Here is a 22,494-nt window from a genome sequence, read left to right as displayed (position 1 = left end):
GCGGTTCGGGTCGCAGAGCCAGGGACCCCCTGGACCCGGGAGGCGGCGCAGCCGGGGCCGCCAGAGGAGCGCGGGTGGCCCGGCGGCGGCGCGATGCCGCTCGCCCAGCTCAAGGAGCCCTGGCCGCTCATGGAGCTAGTGCCGCTGGACCCGGAGGTGAGTGAGCTGGGCGGGGGACGGGCGCCCGCGGCCGGCGAGCCCGGATCCTCACAGGGGCGGGGCGGCCCGAAGCGCCGCTGTAGCCCGGCGGGCGCCCGCGAGGGCACGAGTGCCCTCCGATCTCTTGCCCACTGTCCGGCTCCACCCCCCTATGCCCCGGGTGTTCGTGTGCGAGGGACAGTTCCGCCAAGCGCCGACTACCTCCCCGCCATAGCCAGGAGAGGGGATCCTATGGGGCGCTGAGATCTGGCCGCCTTCACCCCACACCTAGGACCGTCCCGGCATCTGTCCAGAGCTGTCGGAGCTTCCTCCATTAGTACAGACGGGGAGATCTTCAGTGCCAGATGTCTGGGATTCTATCAGAGACAGGGGTTATGGGACCCCCTACTTCTTCCAGGGCCTTCCGCCAATAGCCCTGCTTCTGGCTTCATCGCCGCTGAGCCTAGAAGGATTTCCCCTCTTGACCCCTGGCGGTTGTGGAGTGTGGGATGGCACCACCCTTCTGGGGCTGGAACTCCTGATTTTCTTTGCCCTGAGGCTAGGGCCAGAGGACACCTGTGTTCCCTACCCTGGGCTGTGGAGAAGAGAGTGGGAAAGAGCCCTTAGACCTTGTGAAGATGATTCCTGGCAGGGCGTGGGGGGACCTTGGTGCCTGCCTCCCTTCTTATGCCCCTTCCGGTAGGAAGGGCTGGGCCCTTGGGGAGTTTGGCTTCTGCCAGCCCAGACTCCCCAGACAACTTAGCTCCTCTCCCAGAAGCAGCTCCTGTCCTCCCTTGAGGACTCTGTGGCTCCAGTCCCTAAGCGTGCAGAAGTCCACCTCTTCCTGTGCCTTTTGACCCCAGGGTCAAGGTCAAGCTCCGGAACGAGCTGGTGGAAAACTTCCTCCTTAACCTCTTGCTGGGAAGGAAGCAGGTGATACTCTCCTTCCCAGGTGGTTGTTGCGGGTGTGCAGGGAGGGAATGGAGGCCTCATTTGAGCCCAGGATCTGAGATGACTTTCTTCCAGCTTGGGCCTGGAGACCCTGCCTCAGTCCCCTCTTCTGCCCTCTCTTACCTAGGGCAGCCACCAAGTGTCCTGCCTCTCAGGACCACAGGCTAAGATCAGGGTGAGCACCCAGGGTCCCCAGCCCCCAGGGTGTGCTGCCCCTTTAAAGGGATGGCCGACACTGGCTATTGGAGGGTGGGCGCGGCAGGATTAGGTAACCAACCTGAAGGCGCAATTTGGAGTAAATTGCTCTGGGATTCCTGCCATGGGGATTTTACAGGCACTGCTAGGCTGCTCAGAGGTTCACTCGCTGACTCACCCTCTGAGGTGAGGAACACTGCCCTCTGCAGCCCCTGTACTGCCACCCCCTACTAGGACTGGGGCACAAGGTCCTGGGGGTGGTGCTCAGAGGTGGATTCCTTTGCCCAGGCACGCCCCGGGACCAGGCCTCCAAAGGGGAAGGTAGGGCTGGGAAAGGCTGGGGAGAGACTATGCTGTTAGGGAGGGTGGACACCCAGGAGCTCGATCCTTGGTCTGGGGCACCACTTCCTGCTCTTCTTTAGGGAATCCTGAGGCAGGGGCCAGCTTCCCAAGGGGCCAGATTTAACTGGGAAACTATCTCAGTTTTGAGTTCTGTAACACCTGAGGTCTGTGAGAAGCGAAGACCAGCGGACTTCCTGGGATTCGTGGGACAGGGGGACGCGATTTCCTCAGGAGTTTTGCTCCAGAAACACTGTGTGATCCTCAGTCAGTCCTCAGCCTGTCTGGGCCTCTGCTTCTCCAGTGGCAAGTGCTAGGTTCTAGCCTCCACTTCCTGGGCCTGAGAGGGTGCAGAGTGTTGGGTACTGTTGTCTGGTCCCCCCCTCCCCCACTCCTGGAGGTGTCAGGCGACTGGGTGTTGTTGTTTGGGTAACAGGAGCCACAGGGCAGCCACGGTGCAGGTTGGGCTGTTCTCACTGGAGAACAGGGCCTCGCTGTTCTTAGCCCAGGTGACTTGTAAGCGATACAGCCGCCTGACCTGCAGGTACAGGCACCACCGCTGCTGGCAGCTCCTAGCCAGGAAGGAGGCAAGTGAGGGGCTGGTGGGGGGCTTTTCACAGGGACCTAGGGTCTGGACTGCTCTGCCCTCCCATAGTGCTGCTGAAAATGGGCCGCTGGGAGGCAGGGCCTGGCCCAGGGTGCAGCCCAGGTGGAGTAATCTATGGGAAGTGTGGGTGAGGATTCTGCCTGGGCTTCGCTTAGCCCTGTTGAAAGCAGTAGTAGCCTTGTCCCTAGGCCCAGTTCTGCCACGTACAGAGCTTTACTATGTGCCACCCATTCTGCCTTACGAATGTCACCCCTCTTTAATTCTCACCACAGCTTCTCAAGGTAGGGATTATTACCCCCATTTTCAGATGGGACAACTGAACTCAGGCTGATGCGTTAATATCAGAGCCAGGATCACAACCAAGATCTCTCTCTCTTCCACTAAGTAGGAGAGAGGCTCAGGGATGGGGAAGGGCTGGAGCCACACTAGCCCAGGTAGAAGGTGCTCCAAGAGAGGCTCCGGATGTTGGCAGACTCTCCTTATCCTGTAGGGCCCTTGTCCAGTCTTAGCCGAGGGCTGGCAGTGCCAGCCAGCCCTGGCACCTGGCCCCCAGCCTCCAGCAGTGAGCAGGGCTGCCAATGCTGGGCTCAGAACCCAGCTCCTGGGGCTGCTTCCTGCCTGTGGGGCACGTGCTGTCCTTCTCCATCTGCTGCCCAGCTTCTCCAGACGCTGCCCTGGGCCCCTCTTTCCAAGACAGAGCTGCTTGGGTGGGAAAGAAGGATGCTGGTTGGAACCCATTTCTGACATCTTGGAACTGGGGGCAGTGGTCTGGGGCCCTAGGCATCTGCCCTCATGAGCAGTGCTCTCTGAGGAAGAGGGAGGAGGGTGGGTCTCCAACCTCTAAGAGGCCAAAGGACTCCTAAGACAAGGCCCTTCATTCAGTACTTTGCAAGGTCAGCACCATTGTCCCCATTCAGTCATTTATTTAGCACTTAGTTGATAAGTACTATTTCAAACAACAAAGTGCAGATGTTAGCAAGGCACACCTGCCCTCATGATACAGATAAGGAAACTGAGACTTTATTTATTTTATTTTTTTTTGAGATAGAGTCTTGCTCCGTTGCCAGGCTGGAGTGCAGTGGTGCGATCTCGGTTCACTGCAACCTCCACCTCCTGGGTTCAAGCGATTCTCCTGCCTCAGCCTCCTGAGTACCTGGGACTACAGGCCCGCATCACCATACCCAGCTAATTTTTGTATTTTTAGTAGAGTTGGGGTTTCACCATGTTGGCCAGGATGGTCTCCATCTCCTGACCTCGTGATCCGTCTGCCTCGGCCTCCCAAAGTGCTGGGATTGCAGGCATGAGCCAGTGCGCACAGCCGAAACTGAGACTTTAAAAAGTGATATGAGGCCACACGTGGTGGCTCACGCCTGTAATCCTAGCACTTTGGGAGTCTGAGGCGGGTGGATCACCTGAGGTCAGGAGTTTGAGACCAGCTAGGCCAACATGGCAAAACCCCGCCTCTACTAAAAATACAAAAATTAGCCGTGCATGGTGGTGCGGCCTATAATCCCAGCTACTTGGGAGGCTGAGGCAGGAGAATTGCTTGAATCCGAGGGGGCGGAGGTTGCAGTGAGCTGAGATTGCACCACTGCACTCCAGCCTGGGCAAAAGAGCAAAACTGTCTCTAAAAATGAAATAAAATAAAAGTGATATGACAGACCCAAGGACGGAATAAGTGGCTGGCAGAGCTAGGATTAGTGGCTGTATCTTTGTGGCTGCATAGCTGTGTTCTTTCAAGGATCCTATGCAGCAGTCAGGCCAGAGGGGCAGATGACCCAGGACGCAGGCTCTGAGTGGGAAGCTGGCACCCTGCAACTCCCCTGACCCCCCTACCAGTCTGTTCTCCAGGGCTGCCTGTTTCCCTACTCTTACAGGTTTGGCGTTTCGTGAGAATGACACCCAAGCCAGAGATACAGGGAGTAGAGGCAGCCAGACTGCCTTGCGGGGGGGGGTCCCTAAATCATCCAGGCCACTGCTCAAGAAGCCCATACCTCTGGGTACACCTACCCCTTCGTCCCCTCCCTCAGTAGACTTGCAGACACATGACTTTGGGTTATGGTCACGTGTCTCCCACCTGCCTGCTGAGGGACCTCGGGTGAGTCCCTTAACTCTCTGAGCCTTATCTGAAAAATAGGAGTAATAGAACCTGCTCTGGCCTCCTTGCTCTCTTTGCTGGGTTGAACTTTCATTGGATAAACTATATGCTGGACTCTGGCTGGGTGCCAAGGAGTTGATGATGGACAAGCCATGGCCCCTTCCCGAGTTAACCTGCAGCGTGCTTGGTGCTATGAAGGTAGAGAGGAGGGAGGAAAGAACATGAGGCTGTGTGGACAGGGGTGACATTTGAATTCAGTCCTGATAAAAGACCAGGAGTTTGTCAAGGTGACAAGGCAGGAAAGGCTTTCTTGGTAGAGGGAGCCACCATACAAATGCTGGGGATATAAAATAGACTGTTTTCAGGGTCTCCAGTTGTTCAGTTTAGCTCAAAAATAGGGCCCAATGATAAGAATGGCTGTTGTTTGTAGGCCACTTACATGCCAGGTATATATATTTATAGGCATTACATTTACTTCTTGGAGCCACCAATGAGGTATGTTACTTTGATCCTCATTTCACAGATGAGGAAACTGAAGCCCCCATAAATGAACTAACCTTCTAGGGGTCATGCAGGTGGTAGAAGCCAGAATTTGAACCCATAAGGTCAGGTTGCAAAACCTACATTCCTAGTTATTGTGCTGGGCAGTTGAAGATGATGGCCTCGAATTCTATGCTAAGGAGCTGGGACTTGAATCTACAGTCAGTGGAGGCCATGGAGGGGTTTGGGGCCTGGTACATAGCAGATTCTCAGCAAATCTTGACTGAGTGAGTTGAGTGCAGTAGTTGCACTTAATTTTAGGAATAATGAGGGTTTGGAGTGGGGAAGGCCATGGGGCAGGGAGCTGCTGGGTAGGCTGTTCTGATCATTTGCAGGAATTATGTCAAGAGTCTAGAATGCCGGGTGAAGTGGGGCTCAGTCTACAAAAGCATCCCTACCCCAGCCCAGCCCCTGGGCCCTGGCCAACCCATCCCTTCTCCCCAGGCTGCTGAGAGATGACAGTGTGTGTATGGATGTGTGTGTGGAGGGGCCTGTAGAACATTTGGCCCCTGGGGAGAGATTAGGGGCATTAAAGGGGCTCAGGGGGCAGGATGTCCTGGGAGTAGCAATGGGGAGCTGTTCCAGGGGCAGGGAGATTATGTAATGGGTAGAGCACAGCTGTGCCTGCTACTGCCAAGCAGGGCTACAGCTGCCCCATGGAACCAGCTCCTGGCTCCAAAGTCCAGATCCAGACCTGTTCTAGAGCAGGCCTTCCTAGCCGTTGGGAACCTCCTGTCTGCCTCACCACACTCTCCCTGTTCCAGGAGGGGTGGGGCGATTTCTTCAAGCTTCCAAACACCTAGATAGGGTAGGTTACTCACCTCACATCACACAGGAAACAGATGGGCTGGGTTTGACACACCCACCCCATTTAATAACCACCTGAGAGTGAAGTCTGGGGGCTGGAAAAGGCAAGACTGACCAGAGAGGGGCTCTGGGCTCTGGGCTGTTATTCAGCTGACCTTTTGAGCACCTCCTAGATTTGGGACCAGATTTTTAATCCCCACTCACGAGTTGTGTGACTATAGGCATCATCACTAGGTACCCTCAGAGCCTCAGTTTCCTTCTCTGCCAAATGGGGCCAGGGCCTACTTCCCAGGGCTGTCGTGAGGATTAAATGGTGCCACAGGGCCCAGGCGCAGTGGCTCATGCCTGTAATCCCAGCACTTTGGGAGGCTGAGGCGGGCAGATCACCTGAGGTCAGGAGTTTGAGACCAGCCTGGACAACATGGTGAAACCCCATCTCTACTAAAAAAAAAAATACAAAAATTGTATTTTTAAAGCCAGACATGGTGGCACATGCCTGTAATCCCAGTTACTTGGGAGGCTGAGGCAGGAGGATCACTTGAACCCGGAGGCAGAGGTTGCAGTGAGCCGAGATTGCACCACTGCACTCCAACCTGAGCAACAGAGCAAAACTCTGTCTTAAAAAAAAAAAGAAAGAAAATGATGCCACAGGTGCGAGGCACTGAGCCCACTGCCTGCCATGTGGCAGAGGCTTGGAAGAGAGCAGCTGTTAGCACCAAGCCCTCATCTCTGCCCTCCCGGGACTCCCCGTTTATTAGGAAGAGCAGGCCTGTGTGTAAATAGCCTCTGCAGTGTGACAAGTGCTACAACGAAGGCTGAAGTGGAGGCAGCAGTCATTCTGCCTGGCAAGGTCAGGGGAGGGGTCCTAGAGTGGGGCAGGGCAGGGATAGTAGCCACCATCTCTGGTTGCACACTTTCCCAGACTTTGTCTCCTTCCACCCTTGCAGCAACTCTGGGAAGTCAGTGTAACTACCCCACCCCATGTTACAGATGGGGAAACTGAGTCCTCTCACAGTTGACTAGTTTGTACAAGGTTTGTATCTGGTAGAGCTGGAAGCCACACATGACCCTTCCTTTCTCCCTGGGCGGAGGTGACATTTGAACTAAGTCTTCAGAGATGAAGTGTTTGCCAGGCAGACAGCATGAGGGTGAGAATGCTGGCCCCTGGGAATGTTCTGCCTGAGTCATGAGGGGCCATTGCCACAATCCTTGGTCTCTGTGCCCTCCCCGTGAAAGTGGAGGTGGAGGGACCCACCCAGGACTCCTGCCCCACCACCATGGCCTCCATGGCTATTGGGAGCAGCTAAGGGTGGGGGTGCCCCACGGAGTCTTTCTCCCAAGCGTGTAAGTTCTGACAGTGCTCCCCCAATCTCCTTTCTTTTTTCCAGAATGGACAGACCTCAGGGGAAGAAGCTGGACTTCAGCCATCCAAGGTGAGGACCAGGGCCAGCACCCTGGGCGAGGGGCTGTGGAGGGTCCTGTTTGCATGGCCTTGGAGGAGGTTGAGGGCCCCAGCCTCTAGCCCCTTTGCCCAGCTCAACCATCCTTCTCAGGGCCCACCGAATCCTTGTGGCAACCTTGGGCATAGAAATCACTTGTTCCAACCTTCCTATTTTGTAGGTGAGGCAACTGTGGCCCAGAAAGGGTCAGGAGCAGAATCCAGGTCAGGGCTCTGGTTACCTGTTACCCAGGCCAGGATGTGCCTGTGGTTTATTTACTCATGGAATTCATGCTGGCTCTAAGGAGTGATGGGAGGGGCTCAGGCCAGCTGTGCTGCTCCTTTTGGTAGAGCTGTGCTTGTCAAAAGCCTAGAAGTGAGCATCTGGGCACGTGAGCTGGAAAGGGGGTGCTGGTGGCTTCTCAGGGCTAACCAGTCCTGTTGCCTGGCATGTGGCACTCATGGCATTTCTTAGGGCCTCCACTTCCAATCTGGGGCTCATTCCCTCGCCCCTGCTATCTCTGCTTCCCCTGGGCCTCTTCCTGTAGCTCCCTACCCCCTGTTGCAGGTTTTGTGTGTTGCCAAAAGCACCAGGGACTAGGTGACAGTGTGTGACCTTGGGGAGGTTCCCTGTACACTCTGGGCCTTGGCTTTCTCATCTCTATATTGGAAAAGACCACTTCCCCTTCACAGGGAGGCTGTGAGGTCACAGGAGATGCTGGCTGTGGAGGGTCTTTGGAAGCTGCCTAGGCAGGGACAGAGCATGGACTCTGGTGTTAGAGCAAATCTGGGTTCCAGTCCTGGCTCCATCCCCACCATTTAACCAGAAGCTCTTCTCCCTTCTGAGTCTCAGTTTCCTGAGCTGTAAGTTGGGGAAATAGTGCCTATCTCACAGGAGCAATGTGAAGGACGATGAGGTAGTAACTGCCTGGCACATGGCAGCTTTGGTGCCAGCACTGAAAATGTCCTTGTATATTGCTCAGCTCAGCTTCCTGCCAGTGGCCCCACCTTCCAGACCTAGGTTGTCTTGAGCACCAGACCTGCCATAAGCTTGACCTTTGAGATGGATTCAGAATTAGTCCTGATGTTTACCTTGACTTAGCGTCCTAAGATGAGGTGACTGAGCTGGATAGGGTAGGGCAGGTGAGGGAAGCAGGCTCCCACCCCCTTCTCTGTGGGTTGCTGTGGCAACCTTGGACCAGCAGAGGCCAGTAAATAGTGTGGACTGGGCCCCTTGGTTTATCTCAGCCCATGTCTGCAGAATCTCCTCGCAGTAGCTACCTCTCGTTGCCTAGTAACGAAATGAAGAAGCTGTAGGTTCCCAGTGAAGAAACAGGGTGTTCAGATCTCAGGGCTGAAGTTCTGGGGGTTGCAGAGGAGCTTGCAGCATTTAGGGACCTGTGCTGAGTACAGCTTCTCACTTCAAGAACTGGAGGGGCTGACTGGGAGATGGTAGGAGCTTGCCCAGGCGGGTAATCTTTTGCTCCCAAGCCTATGACTCTTGCTCTAGAGCAGAAGATCGTGGTGTGGGAAGGGAGACAGGGCTGGAGATGGTTGGGACAGGGAGTCTCGAATGCCACTTAAGGAAGAGAAAGAGTTTAACCTATGCCTAGCATCATACCAGGCGCTTTACATTTAGTTCTTACTACATCCTTGGAGGTAGACTGTTACTATCCCCATTTTACAGATGACAAAATTGAGGTTCAACATCACATAGCTGGTGGGCAACGAAGACAAGTCTTGTTTGGCTTCAAGGTCATTCCTCATAGTCCAGAGAACCCTGAGTGCTGAAGAGGAGGAGCATTGGCTTTCTGTGATCCCAAGTGGGACCAGTCCTGTGCACCTGCTCATCCATCTGTTGCCCCAGCCACCAGTGTCCCTAATGCTCACTTCTGGGCTTAATACACCAGGGGGCGCTCAAACTGTGGTCCGGACCTCATCACTTCGTGTGGTGAAATAAGCTGGCAATGGGCCACTTTGTCCTAATCAGACATTCGGTGCACCCTATTGTATACGGAAGGGCCTAAAATGAAGTCAACATCCCCCACCCTCCGGGAGCTCCCAATCTTTGGGCAGAGGGTGGAGACAGGAAAGCCGTGTGGTAGGCGCTATGATGGGGCGAGAGCGCAGCTGTGGGCACATAGAACCTCTGCTCTGTGCCAGGCCCCATGTTGGACAGAGACGTATACCACCACCTTCCAGGTGCCCTCATTTCTCTCCATAGCATGATGAGATGAGCACGTCCCCGGGAACCCAGATGATGGCATCTGAGTTCAGGGCTGAGTGTGGACCAGAGACATGGTCATTGCTGTGAATGGCTGAGGAAGAAGAGTTGGGGTGGGCTCTAGGGCACAAGCCATGTTCCCTGCGGAACTGGCATTTGGTTGGGGCTCGAAAGGCAGGATTTGGGCAGCTAGAGAAAGAATTGGGCCTTCCAGGTGGCAAAGAGGCAGGGAAGGGAGTCAGGGATTCTGAGTTCAGAATCCTGCACCTATTTTTTATTTGCCTTGTAACCTTGGGCAAGTCACTTGCCCTGCTGAGGCTCGGGTTCTCTCCTGAAAAATAAAAGGAGAATAAAGCCTATTTCTCAGGGCCACCTGGAAAAGAGAATGTGGTGCATATAAATTAAAGTATCTAACAGGGCTTGTGGCACAATGTTGCTGTTTAATGCTTGTTTATTTTATTCATTTCAGGCAGAAAGTGGGATTTGGGATTTGGGTTTTAGCAGCAATACTGTGGATAGCCATCGGGGTGAGAACTCTGTGGATCCCCTCAGCACCTAGGTGCATCTGGTACCCTCAGGCACACCGGAGCTCCATTTGTCCTCCCTCCCTTCCTGGGAGTGGACTGAGCATCCCAGGCCCCCTCCCCCAGCTATCTCCGGAGCTGGACCCCTTTGAAGCGCCTGCAGGTCTATTTTGAGAGCTGAGCGTCTCCCCTCCCCTCCTCTCTTCCTGTTTATGAAACCCTGATCCCTCCCGGATCCCTCCTGCTCCCCTGGCCAGAGCTTAGGCAGGATGTGACTGTGGACTTCAGGGAGGCTTGGGCAGCCTCAGGTGTTGGGAGGAACTTCCCTGGGCCTGGCCAGAGAAGGCCAGCCACTCTCCTAGTACCTGGGGCCCTGTGGCTGAGCTCTGTCCCTTTATCCTGCCCAGGGGAGACCCCACAGCAGTAAGACTAATTAAACCTGGGAGAAATTTTGTTTCCAACATCCCCTTGTCTCTGTGGCCCGTTTTGCTTCTAGAAACAATCTGAGAGTGGAGCATATTGTTCCAACCTTCATTTTACAGAGGAGGATACCAAGGTTCATACAGGGAAACAGATTTGCCAGGAGCACCCAGCTAGTGAGTGGCCATCTCTTCCTGACATCCCACCCTGCCTGCCCTCCTGGCCTTAAGCCCCTTGCTCACACAGGTCTTTCTCTACCTGGAGTGTCTTTTTTTTTCCTCCTTTCTGCCTGGCCAACACTTGTTCATCCTCAGGACCCAGCTGGGCTGCCCCTCTGGAAGGTCTTTCTTGACTTCACCCATTGGCAGATAGTCACCACCTTTGGGCACCCACAGCACCTTGATTATGGCTGTCTCAGGATAGTTGTGGTTTTTTTGGTTTTGTTTTTGTTGTTGTTTTTTTTTTTTTTTGAGACGGAGTCTCGCCTCTGTCGCCCAGGCTGAAGTGCAGTGCCGGATCTCAGCTACTGCAAGCTCCGCCTCGCCGGGTTTTACGCCCATTCTCCTGCCTCAGCCTCCCCAGTAGCTGGGACTACAGGCGCGCGCCGCGCACCGTCGCCCGGCTAGTTTGTTTGTATTTTTTTTTAGTAGAGACGGGGTTTCACCGTGTTTGCCAGGGATGCCGTCTTGATCTCCTGACCTTCATGATCCGGCCCGTCTCGCGCCTCCCAAAGCTGCTGGGATTACAGGCTTGAGCCACCGCGCCCGGCCTTGTTTTTGTTTTGAGGCAGGGCCTCCCTGTGTTGCCCAGGCTGGAGTGCAGTAGTGCAACTACAGCTCACTATAGCCTTGACCTCCTAGGCTCAAGTGATCCTCCTACCTTAACTACCAGAGTATCTGGGACTACACGTGCACGCCACTATGCCCAGCCAGGAGTTCAACACAAGCCTGGGCAATACAGGGAGACCCATCCTCTACAAAAAAAAAAATTATTTTTTTTTTTGAGACGGAGTTTTGCTTTTGTTGCCCAGGCTGGAGTGCAATGGCACGATCTTGGCTCACGGCAACCTCTGCCTTCCAGGTTCAAGCGATTCTCCTGCCTCAGCCTCCCCAGTAGCTGGGATTACAGGCATGTGCCACCATACCTGGCTAATTTTGTATTTTTAGTAGAGACGGGGTTTCTCCATGTTGGTCAGGCTGGTCTCGAACTCCCGACCTCAGTTGATCCTCCTGCCTCAGCCCCCCAAAGTGCTGGGATTACAGGCATGAGCCACTGCGCCTGGCCCTCTACAAAATATTTTTAAAAAATTAACCAGATGTGGTGGTGCGCACTTGTCCTCCCAGCTTACTCCAGAGGCTAAGGTGGGAGCCCAAGAGGCTGCAGTGAACCATGATTATGCCACTGCACTCCAGCCTGGGCAACAGAGTGAGACTCTGTCTCAAAAAAAAAAAAAATGCCAGACACAGTGGCTCACACCTGTAATTCCAACACTTTGGGAGGCCAAGGCAGGCAGATCGCCTGAGCTTAGGAGTTTGAGACCACCCTGGGCAACATGAAACCCTGTCTCTACTAAAATACAAAAAAATTAGCCAGGCATTGTGGAGTGTGCCTGTAGTCCCAGCTACTCGGGAGGCTGAGGCACGAGAATCACTTTGAGCCCAGGAGACGGAGGTTGCAGTGAGCTGAGATCTCACCACCGCACTCCAGCCTGGGTAGCAAAGTGAGACTCCGTCTCAAAAAAAAAAAAAAAAAAAGCTGCATGTGTAACTGCTCCATCAGTAGGAGGCACACTTACCATCATCTCTCCATGCCAGGCCTGACCTAGTGTTGGAGGCCAGCTCCCCTTCAAGGCTGCCAGGGAGCTGTGGACCCCTCCTCACCTGCCTGGTGGCATGCTGGGAGATGCGTCTGAGGACATCTGTCCCACCTGAGGGAGGGGGTAGCGCCTGGGAGGGCCCTGCAAATGCTGCCAGCTGGGGAAGGGGCTGTTGGTGTCCGTTAGGGCCAGGATTGGCAGGTGGGCTTGGCTACAGCTGGTCGGGTGGGGACTCTGGAGACCAGGGATCAGGCCCGGGGGCTCTGGGCTTCTCTTCCAGCTGCCCTGTAGGAGGAAGTAAATAAAGAGGAAGTCCCTATGCGGGGGATGGGGCAGGGACCAAGGGATGTGGGCTGGTGGCTGTCCTCCCCCCGCCCGCCACCAGAGGCCTCAGGGCCCACACAGCCTTCAGCAAAGGCAGTTCTGAGACGTCTGTTTCCTTCCTGTTGCCCCTTCTGGTACCCTGCTGGCCACAGAGGCTAGTGTGGACTGGGCCCCTTGGTTTATCTCAGCCTGTGTCTGAAGACTCTCCTCCCACAAAGTAGCTACGTCTCTACCTTCTTTCTTTGCATCTCAGGGACCAGGGGTTGGTAGGGAGGGTGAGCTTTGGGGCTCCGAGAGCTGCCCCAGCCTCCAAACCCCTGTCTGAGGAAGGTGGAGAGCAATGAGAGGCTTGGCTGAGGAAGGCATCTTTCACAATTTCCCAGCAGCCATCCACCCGCAGACTCTGCAAGGACAGGGAAGGGAAAGTCTGTGTGTGCGTGGGGGCGTGTGTTTCTGCATAGGGGTTGTCTGTGGACAGGGTTTCCGATCATTGGCCTGAGTGTGTGTGTGTGTGTGAGAGTTTCTGTGCTGTACTGGTGTGAGTGATGAAGTGAGACCACGTAGAAAGGGGCTGGGCCTGGTCAACGCCTGCCCCATAGCTGCCTGCTCCTCCTCTCAGACCTCTCTGAGGTCCTTGGTTGGGCTTTCTGCCCACCTTACCCATCCTGGGGCTTGGGACTGGCAGCCTTCTTTGGGGCAGCTGAGCAGGGCAGGACCGGGGCCACTGGTGCCTGCTTTCTGGGCTGCCATTGTGGGTGGGCCTAGCCATGGGAAGGGTGCTATGGGGGGTAGGACACAGTATCTAAGCTCTGGGCTGGACAGTCAGACAGTGGCCTTTGCTGACTTTTGCCCCACATTTTTTCAGGTCCCCCCTTCACGTGGATGTTTGCGGGTGCTGATATGCCCACTGTGTCACCGCCTTATCGCCTTGTGACTTCTGTCTCTGCTCTTGTCTGTCCTCCTTAGAGTCAGAGGACATAGGGAGAAGTGTGCCCCTGGGCCTTCCCTGGGGTCATGGGCTTAGGGTCTGCAGTGTCCCCTCCTCTGCAGAGGAGCCTGACCCATCTTCTGCCCCTCCTCCCTGCAGAGGGGAAAGTGAGAAGGAGGGGGGCCAGAGACCCTGCCTTCTGGGCCAGGAAGGCTAAAAAAAAGCAGAAGTAAGAAGAGTAACTGGGCCCTCTGGCCACTGGCCTGAGCCCCACCATGCAGACCCCGGCAGATTTCCCCAGAGTTGAGAGAGACTTGGTTCCCTGTCCCAGAAAGGTGAGCAGAGGAGTCGCCTGCCTCCAGCAGTGTCTGTCACCGTGACTGGGCAAGGAATGGGTTTGGGGGTGGCTCTGTCCCCTGGGGTTTCTGGGTGATTTCCTGCTTCTGTCCCCAGGGAGTGCTCTCAATCAGAGGCAGACAGATGAGGTAGAGGCTCAGATCTCAGGGTGGGGTGTGCAGGTATTGCTGTGTGTCCTTGGCCCCCCCTCAGTCCCTCTTTGAGCCAGGCTTTCCGCCTGTCCCGCCAGGAGGTTACACTCGGGTCTGATTTGACTGCGGCTTTCTGGTGTTTTTGTGGGGCTGTTCCACCCACTGCTCCATCTGTCAGGGAGGGTTAGGTATCTTCCCTTGAAGACAAGATTGTGTCTCCGAGGGCCAGGACCTATAGTGGGAGGTCCCAGGTGGACCCTAGTACTGAAGGAGAAGGGGGTTTGGGCAGACGGGTGGGCAGGACGTGGCTCTGGCTGATTTACCTGCCCACCCTTTCCTGGCATTTGATGCCTGCTGACCCCAGGCCAGGCAGTAAGCAGGGAGGCACCTGGGTCCAAGCTAGCTCTGCCACTGTTTGCTTTGAGCCTCGGTGAGTCACTGTCTTCTGAGCCTCAGTTCCCTGTTCCTGGAATGAGGATAACAGTTTTTAGGATATGATCAGAGTCAAAGACATCAGATTGCACTCAGGAGATAGTCCTCTCAGCCACTATCTGGGCCCTCCTCAGGTCCTGGCATAGGAGGAAAATCCTAGGGAAATGGAAGACCTCAGAGGTGGGTCTGTAAGTAATACCAGAGTCCTCTCCTGAATGGTGAGAGTTTGCAGATTGTATCCCCTCATCTCTTTCCCCACCCCAGGTACAGCAGCAGGAACCCACAGTTCCGCCCTTAACCCCTTCCTGGGGATCCCTGCCCTGCTGCCTGCCTGTGTATCTGCCAGGTGTCAGACCTATCTGCCCTAGGTATTGTCAGTCTGCTTGGGGCTCGCTGACTCTCCTGCTGTCTCTCTTTGCTGCCTTCCTGTGTCTGTGGTTGGGTTCCAATCTCTGTCTCCACTTGATAAGTGCCTGACTTCACCTGTTGGGCACATGTCACATGTTAGGTGCCTGTTGTTCATGTCCCCTTCTGTCTCTGCCTGTTGAGTTTATGTCTTCATCTGTCTCTGTCTATTGGCTACATGTCTCCTTCTGTCTCTGCCTATTGGATACCTGTCCCCTTCTGTCTCTGCCTGTTGGGTTTATGTCCCCTTCTGTCATTGCCTGTTGGGTTCGTGTCACCATCTGTCTCTGCCTGTTGGATACATGTCCCCCTCTGTCATTGCCTGTTGAGGTTTTTTTTTTTTCCCGAGTCAGTCTCACTCTGTTGCCCAGGCTGGAATGCACTGACGCGATCTTGGCTCACTGCAACCTCTGCCTCCCGGGTTCACGCCATTCTCCAGCCTCATCCTCCCAAGTAGCTGGGGCTACAGGCGCCTGCCACCACGCCTAGCTAATTTTTGTATTTTTAGTAGAGACAGGGTTTCACCACGTAGGTCAGGATGGTCTCGATCTCCTGACCTCGTGATCCACCTGCCTCGGCCTCCCAAAGTGCTGGGATTACAGGCGTGAGCCACTGCACCCAGCCTGCCTGTTGGGTTTATGTCCCCTTCTGTCATTGCCTGTTGGGTTGGAATTCTCTTCTGTTCCTGCCTATTGGAGATGTGTTCCCTCTGCCTTTGCCTGTTGGGTTCATGTCCCCATCTGTCTTTACCTATTGGGTACATGTCCCCTTCTGTCTCTGCCTGTTGGGCTTGTGCCCCATCTGTCTCTGCCTGTTGGGTTTGTATCCCTATCTGCCTACACACATTGGGGATGAGTCTCTGTCCACCTCTGTCTGTTAGATATGAGTCCCCTCCTGCTTCCCCTTATTGGGTACACGTCTCCATCTGTTTTCTATTGGATATGAATTCCTCCTGCCTCTGCCTGTTGGGTGCGTGTCCTTATCCATCCCTGCCTTTTGGGTATGTGTTCTCTCCTGCTCCTGCCTGTTGGATGCCATTATGTTTTTTTTTGTTTTGAGACAGAGTCTCGCTCTGTCGCCCAGTCTGGAGTGCAGTGGCGCAATCTCGGCTCACTGCAAGCTCTGCCTCCCAGGTTCACGCCATTCTCCTGCCTCAGCCTCCCGAGTAGCTGGGACTACAGGCACCCGCCACCACACCCAGCTAATTTTTTGTATTTTTAGTAGAGATGGGGTTTCATTGTGTTAGCCAGGGTGTTCTCGATCTCCTGACCTTATGATCCGCCTGCCTTGGCCTCCCAGAGTGCTGGGATTACAGACATGATGGATGCCATTCTTACCTGTTTCCACCTGTTGGGTGCCTGCTTCTACCTGTTGGGTGTCTCTCTTCGTCTGCCTCCACATATCAGGCACCTGTCTTTGCCTGTTGGTTACCTGTTTGCTATTGGGTACTTCTCTGCTGTTGGGTACCTGTCTGCTCAGCAGCTGCACTGGCAGAGGGCTTTCCCTTTGCAGACCCACAGGGAGGATGGGGGAATGGCCAGAGGGCAGCCCTCAGGCACTGAGGAGTGGGAGAGAGAGAGGAAGGGAACGTGGTGAGGGTGTAGGCCTGGTGCTGGGAAACCACAGGCCCTGAGTGATTGGCTGCCCTGGGCCGGGCCCAGCCCCCGCCCTCACCCTGCACATCCGCCTTGGTCCCGGCCACCACCGCGGCAGCCCCGGACTCTGCCTGCTCCTGCCATGGTGCCGTGGCCCTGCTGGGCGGATGGAGCAGGATCCCAAGCCGCCCCGTCTGCGGCTCTGGGCCCTGCTCCCCTGGCTGCCCAGGAAGCAGCGGCCCAGGATCAGCCAGACCTCTCTGCCTGTCCCTGGCCCTGGCTCTGGCCCCCAGCGGGACTCGGTGAGTGTACCCAGATGTCTGGTCCTGGCCTGACTGTGTCCCTCGCAGCAGGTGCCTGGGAAGCCAGCTTAGCGTAATCTGGCTTTGGGCTGTCCTGGCCCAGGCCTGGCCCTGCGGGGTGACTGGACCCTGCCCAGACTTGCTTCCTGTTCAGGGCTTCAAGGCAATGGCAGCAGATTAGAGGGAGGGTAGAGTCCTGGAATGGCTAGGACGTGGCAAGGGGCTTCTAGTAGGTTTGTATGAGGGAAGTTGGGGAAGATGAGCCATGCAGTCTCTGGCCTTAATTCTGACCTGCCCCAGGCCAGCACTTACCAAGTTGATGGGGGAGTTTGGGTGACTCTTGGGTTTTTGTGCACGTCAGCCCTGTCCTACTGACCAGAGGGATCCCCTCATCCCATCCTGACCAGGAACGAAGGCCCAGCTCTACCTCCCCATATCCTACTTCCTATTGTGGCAACCCTAAAGCAGCAGGGGGAGGGAAGCCCCACAGGCAGACCTGGGGCAGGTCTCTGGGTCTCAACCAGAGCCTGGGGTTGACTTAGCCTGGCCATGCCTGGGCATCCCTTTGGGCCTAACCAGGCCAGAGCATCCCTTTGGGCCTAACCAGGCCTAACCAGGGAGCAATAGGAGTGGTGCCTCTTCTGTTTGACCTTCCCAGCCTTTGAGGCCCTTTTGAAATCGATGACCTTGGAGGCTGGCCCTTCAGGGAAGTCGTCTGTTGGGCCTTTAGGTCTCATCTGCTAAGGTCTGGTGGGAATGGCCTTGGGCAGGGCAACTCCTGCTGCCCGGATGGGGCCCACCATGCCCACCAGCTCTGTCCCTCCATCAGGATGAGGGCGTCCTCAAGGAGATCTCCATCACGCACCACGTCAAGGCTGGCTCTGAGAAGGCTGATCCATCCCATTTCGAGCTCCTCAAGGTTCTGGGCCAGGGATCCTTTGGCAAGGTGAGTCATGAGCCCGTGGCTGTGAAGGCAACCCTCGTCATGTTAGAGGTGGGGGTCAAGGGTCACCTAGGGGCCCAAAGGATCAGAGGTCACCTTGGTACCCAGGGAGAACAAAAAGACCAGCTTGGGGCTCAGAGAAGATGGAGGTCAGCCTGGGCGCAGACCTCTCCCATCTTCTGCCCTGCTTCCCTCTCTGCCTTCTCAGGTCTTCCTGGTACGGAAAGTCACCCGGCCTGACAGTGGGCACCTGTATGCTATGAAGGTGCTGAAGAAGGCGACGCTGAAAGGTGAGTAGGGACACCTCCCTGTGCAGGACCCAGGCTGGGCTGAGGGAGGCAGCCCAGACTTCAGGGGCCTTGGGTCTGGCAAGGGAGACAGCTCTGTCTTCAGGAGCACCTAGTTCAAAGGTGGAGAAACAGGCCTATTTCTCAGCCATCTCTCCCCACCCAGTCCCCCTCCCCCTAAGCCAAGTGCCAATGACTGGCTGTGAAGGTCTGGAAGGTGGTAATAGGGTAAATGTAATATGTTTGTCGGGGGCGGGGCCCTCAGCTACCAAGCTGGTCAAGCAGGGGCGTTCTGACTGTTGATGTTAGCAGAGTCTGAGGGAGACCTCTGTGGCCCCTAACTCAGAGGCCTGAGAGAAGGGCATGAGTGAAGAGGCAGGGAGCCCAGGGAGGCAGCTGGGCCAGGCGAGAGAGGGTGAGTCCAGGCAGGGCCACAGAGCTGGATGGCAGAGAGGTTCAGAAGGGAACCCTGGGCCAAGGTTAGAGTTCTGGGGACTTACAAAGGATATGAGGATGGTTGGTAGTGGGCTTTGGGTTGGACACTGACCCCGTGGCCTGGGAGCCCGTGTGACCACTGACTCGGTGGAGTCGCAGCCAGGTGCCCTTCCTCGACCAAGTCTCCCTTTAAATAAAAGTCACGGCTGGGCGCGGCAGCTCACACCTGTAATCCCAGCACTGTGGGAGGCCGAGGTGGGTGGATCATTTGAGGTCAGGAGTTCAAGACCTGGCCAACATGTTGATACCCTGTCTCTACTAAAAATACAAAGAAATGAGCTGGGTGTGGTGGTGCGCACCTGTAATCCCAGTCAGAGCCAAGTCCCAGCTGGGGAGGTCGTGGGGGCAGTAGGAGGCATCAGCCTTAAGCTTGTTATGGGTGGCTTTGGTCTCCTAAGGCCAGCCTGGTGGGGGTGGGAGTCATCCCCCAGGAGGTATGGTGGCAGCTTCAGAGGGAGGAGAAAGATGAAAAGCCTGGGTTCCTGCTGTGAAGGGCTCACAGGCTGGGCGGGAGAGGCTAAGCATACCCGACAGTGCGGTGCAGCTGGTGCTGAGACTGGTGTGCATGGATATCCGACGGGCTGGGGAGCTGGGAGTGGTGGTGCAGCCTTGCAGAGGGTGGGCCCAGAGGCCAAGGGGACACCTAAGGAGCGGTAAGCCTTGAAGGATGAGTGGATTTCTCCAGACCAAAAATGGTCGAGGAAGGGACCCTGGGAAGGAGAAACTGTTTGCCTGACCTAAAGTGCAGAGGTGGTTTGAAAATGTAAGGTAGGCTGGGCGCCATGGCGCATACCTGTAATCCTAGCACTTTGGAAGGCTGAGGCAAGTGGATCACTTGAGGTCAGGAGTTCGAGACCAGTCTGGCCAACATGGGAAAACCCCATCTCTACTAAAATGCAAAACTTAGCTGGGTTTGCTGGTTTGCACCTGTAGTCTCAGCTACTCAAGAGGTTGAAGCACAAAAATCGCTTGAACCCAGGAGGTGGAGGTTGCAGCGAGTCGAGATCGTGGCACCATACTCCAGCCTAGGCGATGAGAGCGAAACTCCATCTCAAAAAAAAAAAAAAAAAACAAAGGAAAAAGAAAATGTAAGGTGACCAAAATAGTTAACTCTGGTGTGGTCCCTGTCATGTCTAGTGAGGAAAATACAAAAATTAAAATAGAGGAAGGGGCCCACTGATGTGAAAAGTGCTCTGAAGGGAACCAGCTCTGCAGCCGTGTGTGCTGACACAGAAGGCATGTTGGAAGGCAGCTGCAGCTTCTACTTGTAGCAAGGGCCAAGGATTGTGTCCTGAACAAGACTCTGGAAAGACGTGCAGGAGGAGCACATTGGCCAGATCTCCTAAGATAAGCAACTGTGAGCATCAATTCTAGAATGGCAGTGACGAATGAATAGAATTCATACTAGATGGATGGACTAGTGAAGGCTTTGGGACTATGAGGCTGGAGAGGAAACTGCCGATCCAGTACATGGACCAAAAAAGCCTTTAGTTTTGCACTGTGTGTATTGCTCAGACATTTTGTCTGGTCTTAGTAAGCATTCCTGAGCCTTCCACCTCTCCTTTTAATAGAAGTCAAGGCCGGGTGTGGTGGCTCACGCCTGCAATCCCAGCACTTTGGGAGGCCAAGGTGGTTGGATCATTTGAGGTCAGGAGTTCAAGACCAGCCTGGCCAACATGGTGAAACCCTGTCTCTACTAAAAATACAAAAAAAAAAAAAAATGAGCTGGGTGTGGTGTGCCTGTAATCCCAGCTACTCGGGAGGCTGAGGCACGAGAATCACTTGAACCTGGCAGGCAGAGGTTGCAGTGAGCCAAGATCACACCACTGCACTCCAGCTTGAGTGACAGAGTGAGACCCTGTCTCATAAAAAACAAACAAAAAAACAAAGGCCACATGAGAGGTCTCAGTCAAGGGATAATCAATATTGTAATAAACTTAAGTTGAAACACAGTGCCCAGAATGAACCTAGGCAGCCAAGTCCAAAAGCCTGTTTTTTTTTCTTTCCCAAGACAGAGTCTCGGCACATGCCACCAGGCACATGCCACCAGGTTGGCTACTTTTTTGTATTTTTTACTAGAGACGGGGTTTCACCACGTTGGCCAGGATGATCTCGACCTCCTGACCTCATGATCCGCCTGCCTCGGCCTCCCAAAGTGCTGGGATTACAGGCGTGAGCCACCATACCTGGCCCTAATTTTTGTATTTTTAATGCAGACAAAGTTTCACCATGTTGGCCAGGCTAGTCTCGAACTCCTGACCTCAAGTGATCCACCTGCCTCGGCCTCCCAAAGTGCTGGGATTACAGGCATGAGCCACCCCCGGCCCAAAAGCCTGTTCTAATCACACTAGAAAAATCAATAAAACATGATACTTGGTGGGCTTCAATAAATTTAGAAGGCAACCTGAAAAAGAGAGGAGTGCTCTGAAGGAGAAGCACTGTAGGAATCCAGAAGGCCCTAACTCAGCTTGGCAAATTAAGGAGTGCTTCCTAGAGGAGGTGAGGCCTAAGCTGAGTCAAAGAACCTGCTGAGAATCAGAACTGCCCAACAACTTTTATTCTTTAAAAAAAAACATACGTGAAGGGTGCCCGCCTAGACCCATGGATCGGGATTTTAGGCCCAGGGAATCTGCCTCTCCAGCTCCCCAGGTAGCCGTTCTTACCAGCCCCAACTGGAATTTGGGAATTTTTATGCCAGATGGAAAGCAGGGCTGGTGAAGGCATGCGGGGGGAGGTGCAGAGGCAAAGTCTGAGGATGTGACAAAACAGAGCACCTGGGGAGCAGGTTGCTCAGACTGGCTGGTTAACAGGCCTTGATGGGGCGTGGTGGGAGAAGGGACCACAGAGATGGGCAGGGTGCCAAGGCCCCAGCTGTGGGCACTGCTGTGAGGGGTGGGAGCAAGGAGCCGGCCAAGGAGCCAGAAACAGACTGGGAAGGAAGAAACCTGAGAATTGAGTGTCCCCAAAGCCCTGGGTGAGGGGGCCTTGGGAGCTCAGGCCTGGAGGAACAAGTAGAAAAGAGATCCCTTAGCGGGGGCTTGGGAGTGGCTGTGTTGAGTGTCTAGACTACTGGTGACTTCCTTTCTCGTCTGGCCAGTACGTGACCGTGTCCGGACCAAGATGGAGAGAGACATCCTGGCTGATGTAAACCACCCATTCGTGGTGAAGCTGCACTATGGTAAAGCTGCAGGCCCTATCTGAGCTCCTACCCTACCCATCCTTCACCCTTGCCTGTGGTCTGTACATTCTCCCACCACCTGCCCGGTAGGCCAAGGGAGCCAGGGCTGAAGGAGCAGGTCGTAAGGCCCGGGTGACTCTACCATTGCCTTTCTCCGTCTCCCCAGCCTTCCAGACCGAGGGCAAGCTGTATCTCATTCTGGACTTCCTGCGTGGTGGGGACCTCTTCACACGGCTCTCAAAAGAGGTGAGCTGACATCTACTGCCAGAGGGCCACGGGATAGAGCTGGGGGACAACAAGGCCTCCCATCCCGGGGCCCTGTACAGAATGTGTTCAGATGGTTTGAACCTGGAACCACCCAGGCCTGCCTAGCGGCCCCTGGCCCAGGAAATACCATTCACCCTTGGATGGAGGCCATACGCTGGCAAAGTCTCTGAGAGTTTCTCCCAAGGAAACTCTGGGGAGCTAAGAGTTCCTCTCACCTCCCCACCTGCATTCTTCCAGGGCTGCTCTGAGCAGAGGTGTGAAGATAGGGGAGAAGCCCAAAGTCACCCAGAGAGCCAGAGACTTTAGCAGTCATCTCCCATATGTCATCCAACAGGATTTTGAACTAATATAAAAGGATTTGAGGCTGGGTGCAGTGGCTCACACCTGTAATCCCAGCACTTTGGGAGGCCAAGGTGGGCGGATCAGGAGGTCAGGAGATCGAGACCATCCTGGCCAACATGGTGAAACCCCGTCTCTACTAAAAATACAAAAATTAGCTGGGTATGGTGGAGTGTGCCTGTAATCCCAGCTACTCAGGAAGCAGAGGCACAAGAATCGCTTGAACCCGGGAGGTGGAGGTTGCAGTGAGCCGAGATCACGCCACTGCACTCCAGCCTGGCAACAGAGCGAGACTCTGTCTCAGAAAATAAAAAAAAAAAGATCTGAGCTAGAAAATGGGGTCATTCATACAATTCAGACTTTAAAGAGAATCTAGCCTTTTTTTTTTTAATTGTAATTTTTTTTTTGTTTTTT

At 54.9% G+C, this 22,494-nt stretch overlaps 1 protein-coding gene across 3 annotated transcripts in view; it reads left to right on the top strand.

Moving 5' to 3' along the window:
- The first annotated feature begins 6 nt into the window (after positions 1-6).
- Positions 7-22,494, top strand: part of RPS6KA1 (ribosomal protein S6 kinase A1) — a 45,665-nt gene continuing 23,177 nt past the window's right edge. Inside the window, exons 1-6 of one of the 3 annotated variants that reach the window (XM_017856434.1) lie at positions 7-156; positions 7,064-7,108; positions 17,401-17,517; positions 17,723-17,804; positions 21,394-21,474; positions 21,641-21,720. In XM_017856434.1, coding sequence (XP_017711923.1) covers positions 94-156; positions 7,064-7,108; positions 17,401-17,517; positions 17,723-17,804; positions 21,394-21,474; positions 21,641-21,720 — 468 coding nt within the window. In that variant the 5' untranslated portion in view covers positions 7-93. Of the gene's footprint in view, positions 157-7,061; positions 7,109-13,286; positions 13,685-16,368; positions 16,572-17,400; positions 17,518-17,722; positions 17,805-21,393; positions 21,475-21,640; positions 21,721-22,494 lie in introns of those variants that run through there. The other 2 variants (XM_017856435.1, XM_017856433.1) reach the window with 2 other exon arrangements.

The sequence above is a fragment of the Rhinopithecus bieti genome, unplaced genomic scaffold, assembly GCF_001698545.2.
Source record: "Rhinopithecus bieti isolate Rb0 unplaced genomic scaffold, ASM169854v2 scaffold_41082, whole genome shotgun sequence".
Taxonomy (NCBI): Eukaryota; Metazoa; Chordata; class Mammalia; order Primates; family Cercopithecidae; genus Rhinopithecus; species Rhinopithecus bieti.
This window is presented reverse-complemented; position numbering and strand designations above follow the sequence as displayed.